This window comes from Peromyscus californicus, unplaced genomic scaffold, assembly GCF_007827085.1.
Source record: "Peromyscus californicus insignis strain IS unplaced genomic scaffold, ASM782708v3 Scaffold_20__1_contigs__length_68692818, whole genome shotgun sequence".
Classification (NCBI taxonomy): domain Eukaryota; kingdom Metazoa; phylum Chordata; class Mammalia; order Rodentia; family Cricetidae; genus Peromyscus; species Peromyscus californicus.
This window is the reverse complement of record NW_026294503.1, coordinates 15,550,314-15,560,527: the sequence shown is the minus strand read 5'-3', so window position 1 is coordinate 15,560,527 and position 10,214 is coordinate 15,550,314. Positions and strand designations below refer to the sequence as shown.

The following is a 10,214-nucleotide window of genomic DNA, read 5'->3' as shown; positions in this document are numbered from 1 at the left end:
CTGTTGCACAGCGGCTGCAAGGGGCTTGGGGAAGATGAAAGATGAACTATTTAGGGAAATGTTACGACTTTCCTCCCAACCCTACCCTTGCCCCAGCCACGGATGGCACATGTTTACCAAATAATAAAATCTTTTTCATGATTTTTAAACGCAGGTATTTGAATATGCAGATTTTTATGTGTAAAAAAATTCTTTGTGATCTCCCTTCTCAATTAAATCAAAGTATAATAGATGTCTGAGGGCTGCCTGGGATATATGCAACTACTGTAGTAACACATGTCCCATTCTAACGACGTGGGCATCCATGGAACCCAATTCATTATCCTCACGGTTTCTCCTAAAAGCGACATAGATCCTCACTTTAAAATACTCCTTTAGCATGCTTCTGTATTCGCAGGCTGCAATGGAGAGCTCACTAACATAATATTTCTTGAACTGCTTTTGCTGGCAGAATTGATCTATTCGGGGGGAAAAATAATCCAAGCCCCGAGATTTCAAATATTGTGGGGAGTTTATCAGAGAGCAGAGCGGGGCTTTCAGAGGCTCACTGGGGCTTTCTGGTGTAGGTTGTAAGGAGCAAGATTTAAGGTTAATTTTGGTGGAGGGGAAAAAACGCAAAAGAAAAGACAGAATCCGGAGTAGCGGAGACTCTGTGCCCCCGTTGGAGAGATGGTTGAGTCCTCGTCAAGGTTGCTGTGGTATCCCAGAAACACCATTCACTCCGAGCTGTGACCGCGCACCAACAACAGCAACAACTCTACTGCGCTGGGCTGAGGAGCCAGAATCCAGAGCTCGCGAATAATATGAAAGGGAGCCGCAAAGGGAAAAGCAGAGCAGAGGAATCCAAACCCCGGGAGCCTGGCACGCGAAGATGCGCTAAATGTGGCCGCCTCGACTTCATTCTGAAGAAGAAAATGGGGATTAAAAGTGGATTTACGTTTTGGAACCTCGTCTTTTTATTGACGCTGTCTTGTGTAAAAGGTAGGTCTGTTTTCGGGGGTACCCTCTGCTGTGGATGGAGATGGGGTGACTTGTCGCCTGGGAGAGGCTAGCAAGCTTAGTTTGCAATTTGCACGGATAAAATAATCGGGATAATACTGATGAACGAGTTGATTCACAGCTCTTTTTCCTTCCCTCAGATAGGAAATGCATTTTGCTTGCCAGATTTGGCGTTCAATGCGGTGATTGAGCTTGTGCTCAATAAATATTCTTGCAGTATGCTCAAACGAATACGTGAGTTGGTTCCTATAGCCCCTAACTAGTGGGTATCCACGCAGAATTCCTCTGCAAGACTTTTTTTTTTTTAAGTGGTGAGGATTATCTTGATTTCTTGTGGAATCCGTGGGGTTTGATTCTTTGCACAGATTTTCTTTCTTTCTTTTTTTTTTTTTTTTAATTGAAGACATTGGCATGAGTGCTTTTTAACCATTTCGGACAACAAAGTTGCCAACATGCTAGGAACGCATTGGTTTTTAAATGCATTACGAGATAGAGCCTTCTCCAGCTTGATCACACCAACATGAATGTCTGCATACAAATTTGAATTATTTCTACGTGGCTTCCTATGCAAGGATAAATGTAGGGGAGCTTCCTTAGGTGCTCTGTTAAATGCTCGGTTAAAAAAAAAAAATAAAATGAGGCTGAGATGTCACAAAGTGTAAAGATCCACCTTTGAGGATGAATGAAGGTAGGAGGAAAGTCATTAGCAGCTGACCAAAAAGAAAATCCCCGGCAAGTCTCTGCGTTCAGACAGGTACAATCAGTGTCACATGCACAGACAAGGAGTGGGGGCGGGTGGGATGGAAAATTTATTCCTAAGCAGGAAGGCAAGGGACAGTGGGATCACTGGAGAAAGAGCTGTCCGGGGGACGAAATAAACCCATAGCGATTCCACAACTTCTCTTGCACCCACTGCCCATTAATTGCTGCAAAGAATACTCGAGAGGTGTTTATGACTCATGCCATCATTTCTGAACAATCCCTTCTCCATCCTCGCAGCAGCTCCAACAGACACAGGGGGATGCAGCTCGTAGCGGAGCTAGTTTCCAATCCTGGGTGTCTGTGCCTTGAGGGGTGGAGGGGCAGTTTTGGCCCAGGCGCGCCAAGGCTATCAGCACAAACTGGGCGCTTCTTCCTTTGTAAAGGAGTGCCTCTTCTGAACCGCAATCGGGCCGCGTCTCTATGAAACACTTTATTGTCCAGCTTGCAGCTGGCTGTCCCCTCGCAGAAGGCAGCACATTTGCATTCAGTGGATATGATAATTCATGTTTGGGGAGGTGGGAAACGGAGAGGTTACCTCTTCCTCAGCGATGGCCAAGGATGGGTGGTCAGTTCCGAATTTTAATTGACATCCCTTAAATGCCAAGAAGTCGCCCCTGCTTTCTGTGACAGCGACGGCTTTGTAACCCCAACCTTCTATTTAAAGCTCTCTCTGTGTGTGTGTGTGTGTGTGTGTGTGTGTGTGTGTGTGTGTGTGTGTGTGTGTGTGTGTGTGTGTGTGTGTGTGTGTTTTCCTGGGGATAAATCGCTTGTCCGAAGCGACGTAACTAGTCTACCCACTGCACAAAACCCGTCTCGGGGGTTGCTTGCAAAGGCTTTTCGTCGCCAGCCGGGGGTGCGAGGAGAGACACGTCTGGGCTTAGTTTCCCTGCCACTCGGAGTGGGTGGTTAATGGATGGCCCTGGGGCTGCCTGCTAGACACGCGCAGGGCTCCGCGTGGACGAGTCGCGGTCAGGCGGCAGCAGCAGCCCCGGCAGGGGCAAGAAACGTGGAAGTGTCTCCTTCAAGAAGATGACCGAGGGTTAAGTGCGAATTTTCACGAGATACCTGTTGAGCCCAAACGTTTCGGGGGCACATTAGAAGGAGTGAGTTGCCAAAGCCGGCAGAGCACGTCAGCCAGAGAAACGCAGAGCTGGGCCGCCGGCGATTTCAGCGCTTGCGGCCAGCACCTACCGTATTTTACGCAGAAAACGCGCCACTGAAAAAAGAAAGGAATGTTAATTTGCTCTGAATGGCCCTGGCAGTGGGAGACCCCTCTCCTCCATCCACAACTCCTACCCTTTGGACCGAGATAATTGGTCTCCTTTCAGTCTCTCCAAGCTTTAGGGACTTTGGGAAGGTGTTGCATGTCGTAGTCTGCTTTGGTCTTGTCCAAAGTCTATATTGCACAGATCTTTAAAACCTTTTTTAATGGTAATAAAGTTCTTAATTGCCATGCATCTGGTACTTGGGAGATAAGTCTGACACTTTATATCTTGGAAGACTATCCTCAAATTCCAAGAAACTTGCACGCGTTATGCGTTTAAAACACTGACACCTGGGGAGGGGTGCTCATTTTGACAGTGGTTTAAATTTTCATTTTACTTCGGTCTCAAGGCATCCTGAAGACGAAGATTGCTGCATTGTCTCATACATTTTGTGTTCTGGTGTCTAATCCCTCTTTTGTTTCCCACACTGTTTCTTTTCGGGTCATTCAGGCCCACAGAAAGGCTTAAGGTGTCTGAAAATCCTACCCCAGGCTAGTGTGAGAGGTCAGGAGATCCATGGTGCACAGGGTTGTCTGAACCTCTTCCTACGCCACAGTTCTACCATCTGTCTATAGTTTTCTCCTTCGGCCTTTCACTTCTAACTGCAACAGTCATGGCAAAAGAGGTTCAGGGGGAGGACACGCCTCACGGTGGAGAGAAAGTGGTCTTCAGTAGGCCCGAGCCTCTCGGGTGGGGCTCAAAAGGTAGCTAACCTCCTGGGAGCATTTCCTATCCATCCGAATCACCTGAAAGAAAAGCAGCGTTATGCCTGACACCGAACTGGAGGGCGGTGGAGTTGCAGCTTGGGTTTTCATTCTTGCCCATGTCTAATTCTAGCTGAAGCCAGGGGAGGTAGGGCAGGAGATGCCGCGCGCGGTGGAGGAGGAGGGAATACATGAGAGAGGGGGAGAGGGGGGGGAGAGAGTGCAAGAGAGAGAGTAGAAATGCATCATCTAGCTGCCTGGTGTTCTGTTTAGGTGTCACCAAGAAAGAAATTGTGAATCCTAAGTCCTGCTTAAGCGTCCCGCCCACGTAAAGAGAAACGCCTGGGTGTTTTCTCACTCTCCTTTTCAAAGGATGGGGGAGGGGGGAGCACAATCATGGCGCAGGAAGGCCCTGTAACGCACACTTCAGTCTGCAGCAGGTGGAAAGCTGGGTATTGCGTGCGTGCTCTGGGATTTCTGCTGGACTTTGGACTTAAGGAAGGATGCATCTTCCTGCCTGCTCTGGGACTTTCAGTACACAATGACCAGGCCACAGGACATAGAGTTCTGCTGGAGGGAGGACCGTGTACCAGTCTCCCCAGTTCATTCTTGCTGGCTGGAAGCTGGTATCAAAGCAGCAGAGGGGTGGAACTTGAACTGTGACTTTTGTCTCAGTCCCCCATGCTAGGGTAGTCTTTCCTGAAGCTCCCAGCCAGGCTGATGCCCATCGGGATTGATAGACTCATCCTCCAATTACAACATTTTCTTCTGACACACCAGAAAGGAGAGAGAAGGACAGGGAGAGAGAGGGAGAGAGAGAAAAGCAAAGAAAGTATAGTATCTTGAGAGAGTTTATCAAAGAGCTTGGGAGGAAAACATTGTCTTCACAAAACAGTAAAAACAGCCAACAGATCTACCAAAGTCTCAGCTCTCCTCACCCCTGTCTCAAGGTTAGCACCATCCAGACATCTGACAGAAGGTAGTAACCCTTGTGTTTAAAGAAGCTGAGATGTGTTTCTGACACAATTTGGATAGGTGCATCTCCCTTCCATTTCCTTTGTGACTATTTATTACTTTTTCTTAAAGTCAAAACTTCAAATTAAAATGTCCATTGACCAAACCAAGTAGAGAATGGGTACCTGACATGTGTGTTTGTGTGTGGGGGGTGTGGGGGTGAGTGTGTGTATGTGTGTATGTGTGTGTGTGTGTGTGTGTGTGTGTGTGTGTGTGTGTGTGTGTGTGTGTGTAGTGTTTCTAGCAGGAAGGAGGATAATAAATTATACCCAAGAGCTATCAGGGGACTCTGAGAGTAGCAGTCAATGTGTACTAAGTAAGGCTGCATACCTTTCTGGGTTAACAGCACATTCATTTCCCCTAAGCTCCAGATTGTCTCTGGCTGTGATACCACAGTTGTCCCCAGGTAGGACAGGTGCAAGGAGAAAAAGCCAGGTTTCTCCAAAGTGACTCCAGCTGCTGTCCTCGCTACTACAACTTCCGTAAGACAAGGCACCCTCCCTTCAGTAAATCTGGAAGGTCTTGGGAGAAGACCAAGAATGGATACTTCCCTAAGCAAGCTTCTATGAGGTCTTCCTTCCTACCTTGATGCTTTGGGACAAAAGATTGCCAAGAGAGTTAATTCTGGGTTTAAAGCACAGCAAAGTTTCCAAGCAAATGGCTCTGAAAAGGTGGGTGCAGGGAAGGGGCCACAGAAATAAGACAAGATAGGTCAACTCAGAGCCCAGGATGTTCTCTGTGCTCTCTTGCTATGGCCAGGTGACTCCTGGAAAAGGGCCTCTAAAGCCTGCTTTGTGCTGCATAATGAAAATGAAATGGAGGCCATGTACAGACAGACCACTGAGGCAGGAGGATGGTTCCCTTCTCCCAGAAGGCCACTCTGTGGTGCAGGCTTGGCACCAAGGCATCCCTAAAGTCAGTCTAATATTATGCCCTGGGAGAGTTTGAATGGCTCCTTAAATTCAGAGCTGAAATTTCCTGGATAGCTATCTCCTTGAAAGCAATCAGAAAGACCCATTTGCAGTCTTCCAGTTTCTGGAATTTTCTGTGTGGGCAGAGTCGGGAGGCAGTGCCCCTGCAAGCTCTAGTTGCAAGAGTGTGTGAGGAGAAATAATAAAGAAGCAGCTTTCAGCGTCTCGGAAAAGGACATGCCAGCTCCCTTGAGATCCCTCAAGGAGAAGCAGGGAGAATCACGGGGGTAGATGAAGTACTTGACAACCTCCGACTTAGTTGCAGCAGCCATGGCTGTTTCCTGGGCTGAGCGGCTAACTCCTCTGTCTGTGGAGTCTAACTGCAGAAGTTTGAGGGAGGCACATCTGTTATAGGCAGAAAACACTCTGGCAGAAAATGGCACATTCGTGGTTTAACATACAGGAGAGCTAACTATTCTGTGATTGACAAAACAAAGGACAGAAAAGGCAGCCAGTAATACCTTTGTGTTCCCCAGGAAACAAAGGCTCTGAAGTAAGATTTCAAAGGCAAATAAATGTGTGTGGGGACACCTGGGGACAGTCACTGGCTCTAAGCTGAACTTCCCTTTCCTGCTAACAGAGACACTTCGAGATAAGTTCTTGCAGTTATCCTTCAGAGTTTCCAGAAAGTCTGCCAAATTAAAGAAAAAAAAAAGATTCAATATTTTATCTATTTGTGGGTAACTATTTATTTTTGCAGGGGACATAATGTCTCATCGCCCTGACCAAGCTGGGCTCAAACTGTCTGGGTAACGGAGGCCTTCCTTCACTTCTTGATCTCCTTGCCTGGATCTGCCAAGTGCTGGAACTGCAGAGGAGACTGCCATGCCTGGCTGCTGACTAACAATTTTAAACCACCAAGCAGTAGTCTTCCTGAGGCTCCTGGCCCTTTAGCAAGAGAGCTGTTCTAGAAACTGTGCGATCTCTTCCTTGAATTTCAGGATTTCAGGGATCAGAAGCAGAACAGCTCCAAAGGAAGAGAGTGTGGAAAAACAGTGTGTGAGACACAAACAAAACATGGCCCCATTCAACGCTGTCTACACATACCATAAAGTGTAACTTTAGGTGTCTGTTTCTCCTACCGCCTTCTCTCATTTTCCTCTCAGTGCAGTTTAGGGATATAATGAGAATTACCATTTTAATTTTGCATGAGGTGTGTGTGGGGTGATAAAACAGGAAATATAGTTATAAACTTTTTTTTTTTTTTTTAAACTGTGAGAGTGAGCCAGTAGGTGATTCATAGCATTCTTCAGATTCATCTACTACCAAGCACACAAAATCTTGTTTTCTCGTCAGGCTTTTGTTCTTGTCCCAAATAACAGGTTACAGAATGTCACTGACAAAAACCAACTTCTTAAATGTTTTCCAAAACTCACTGTCTTAACGTTTATGATCAGCTTGCCCTCACTTCACATGCTGCCCCTCCAGGCCTCAAATGCATTTCTGATTATCAGGCTGTTGTTTAACATGTTCTATGGAAGGTAGCTGTGTCCCACAACCATATTCAAAATCTCTCCTAAGATGTCTAACCTTATGACTTCAGCATGCGAGTCTTACAGACTGAAAATGTCAGAGGGATTCTGGTGACATTAGCTATCACAACATCACTCTGCGTTTCATAAGCACATTTAATGCAGCGCTTTTCAAGGCATCTCTAAGAAGGAGTGCAGGTGTCCTCTAGAAACTCTTCTGCCAAGCAAAATCTCAGAGACCCACCAGCAATCTATTCAATCAGGTTATCTGGGAGGCAAGCACAGATATTTGTGTTTCTAAGAAACCAAGTAGTTAATTGCAATGCTTTCTGAAATTTAAAAAGTACTCCATTAAAATGGAAAAACAATAACAAAAACAAAAACAATACACACACACACAAACAAACAAAACAAAACACAAAAATATGAGGGCTCTGGAGCCACATAGGTACAAAAATTTGAAAGTCAGACAATGGTAATTCGAAAGAGCACCCTTAGATAAAGAATTCAAATTTTCTAAGTCTCAGCTGCACTGTTCATATGCTTCTATAAAATATTGTATTTTCAGTGGGCTTGTGAAATCAGATGATTTATGTGAATCAAGTATGTAACCAAGGGCCTGGCAGAACTACCATTCCATTAAACTTGCGTGTGCAAAATGAACATTCTTCATCTGTAACATCAGTCCTTAACTCTCTTTTAACCCTGAATTCAGAGTATAGCCTCTTCTCACTAGCTCTTACTTCACATTGGCTAAGGTTCCAGGCTATTCATCACCCACGCAATACTCTGCAATTCCTGCTGATCGCATTTCATCATTTAATTCTCTCCCTGTCTATGTGTCAAGAGAGGACACAAATCTGAAAAAAAGGAATGTTAATCAGACTTCTGGATGAATTTCATCTGTGTATTCTGATGTGGATTAATTTGAATACCAACTGACTGATGTACTTGTATAGATTTGTCTATTCATTGTGTCGGAAATGATAACAGTCATAGGACTCAAAGGACTCTTAAATACCAGGAGGGTCATTGCTCATATATTATAAATAAGTACATGTACACAGAAAGCACCAGTGAGCTTTCTCGCGCCTTACACGAGGCTGCTTTACAGGACATTGGAGACCATGTTTAATGCTTTTTAATTTATAGCTTTTTAATTTTATTTCAGAGTTAGTTTAGATGGTACCAGTGAAGATAGTCAACCATAAAAGTTCACATTTAAGCACCATATATCAACTGGAACCACATAAAACTATTGATCATTACATGTTTGTGGTAAAAATACAAGAACTGATGACTACTTGCTTAGATAGGGGGGGAAAGAGAGGAAATTTAGGGTAGGAGAAAATTTTCTTAATGCTGATACATAGCCATGTATATGGCTCAGAGGATAAAGTCATGTGCTGCTAAGATCATCAACCTGAGTACAAATCCTGGGACCTGCATGCTAGAAGAAGAGAAGCAATTACTGCAAATGATCCTTGGGCCTCCACTCATGTGCTGTGGCTGTGGGTGTGGCATGTTCACAGGCATGCACAAAAATATACATAAATAATAATAATATATATTAACTAAATAATCCTACTTTCTGAAAACTTTAACCATGGTTGGTTATAGGTTCTTAAATAAAATCAGTTTGTAGAATGATGCTCATGTATTATCTAAAATTTTAACCATTTTTTTCCTTTGTAAATCGGAAACAATTTCTTCTTTCAAATGTAAGTCTATGAAATCAATTCTTAATTTCCCTCCTGGATTTTATTAAGGTTAAGTCATATTACATGAAAACTATAAATTCTTTCCAGTGTGCGTTTTCATAGGTACAGTTTCTTTCATCTTATTTATGTAAGAAAGTTATCATCCAAGACCCTACCTTAGAAAAAAACAATACATTTTGCAGGTATTAAAATTTCAAGAAAAAAAAAACCCCAAAATATTATCCTCCGAGTTGTAGCATATGAAATATTTTACTTACTCTTTTCAAATTTGAATAAAATTTTGGAAGATAAGGACTTTTGATTATTTGAGTAGTTGAAATGTACAAAAAGTGAGTGAAATATATACAAGTAGCAAGTTATTTCCAGGAAAGCTGACTTCATAATTTTCAATCTACAAAGTTCTTCCTTTGCCCTATATTAACACTTTTATTTTATTATTTCTTCTCTTTTTATTAAATTCTTTATTCATTTTACATACCAACCACAGATCCCCCTCTCATCCCTCCTCCTGCTCCCCCCTGCCTCCCCCGCCACCCCTCATCCTCTCCTCCAACAGGGTAAGTTCTCCCATGGCTAAGCCTGGTATATTCAGTTGAAGCAGGACCAAGTCCCACCCCGCTTTATCAGGGATGAGCAAGGTATCCATCCAACCATAGGTAATGGGATCCAGAAAGCCAGCTCATGCACCAGGGATAAATCCTTGCCACACTGCCAGGGGCCCCTTAAACAGACCCAGATACACAACTGTTTCCTGTATGCAGAGGGTCTAGTCCGGTCCCATGGAGGTTCCACAGCTATCGCTCTAAAGTTCATGAGTTCCTTTGAGCTTGGTTCAGTTGTCTCTGTAGATTTCCTCATTGTGATCTTGACCCCACCCCACCCCCCATGCTCATATGATTCCTCTTCCCTCTCTTCAACTGGATTACTGGAGCTTGGCCTGGTTGTGGATCTCTGCATTTGCTTCCATCAGTTACTGGATGAAGGCTCTCTGATGACAGTTAGAGTATTCACCAATCTGATTACCAGAGGCCAGTTCAGGCACCCTCAATACTGTTGCTAGTAGTCTAATCTAGAGTCGTCCTTGTGGATTCCTGAGAATTTCCCTAGCACCAGGCCTCTCCCTTACCCCATAATGTCTCCCTCTATCAAGATATCTCTTTCATTGCTCTCCCACTCGGTCCCCTTATCTTCTCATGATGGAGGAATTTAAAGTAATAGGACAGAGCTTTTAAATTTTGAATTACAATATGACCAGACACCACTCCAAGAAATAGGTTCTATGATTAAATCTAGGAAGCTCAGGGTA

At 44.3% G+C, this 10,214-nt stretch overlaps 1 protein-coding gene across 7 annotated transcripts in view; it reads left to right on the top strand.

Annotated features, from left to right (window-relative positions):
* Nucleotides 1–463: 463 nt before the first annotated feature.
* Nucleotides 464–10,214, top strand: part of Csmd3 (CUB and Sushi multiple domains 3) — a 1,145,339-nt gene continuing 1,135,588 nt past the window's right edge. For 2 of the 7 annotated variants that reach the window (XM_052747788.1, XM_052747786.1), the window contains exon 1: nt 464–981. In XM_052747788.1, the coding sequence (XP_052603748.1) occupies nt 804–981 (178 nt within the window). In that variant the 5' untranslated portion in view covers nt 464–803. The remainder of the gene's footprint in view (nt 982–10,214) is intronic. The other 5 variants (XM_052747792.1, XM_052747789.1, XM_052747790.1 and 2 more) reach the window with 4 other exon arrangements.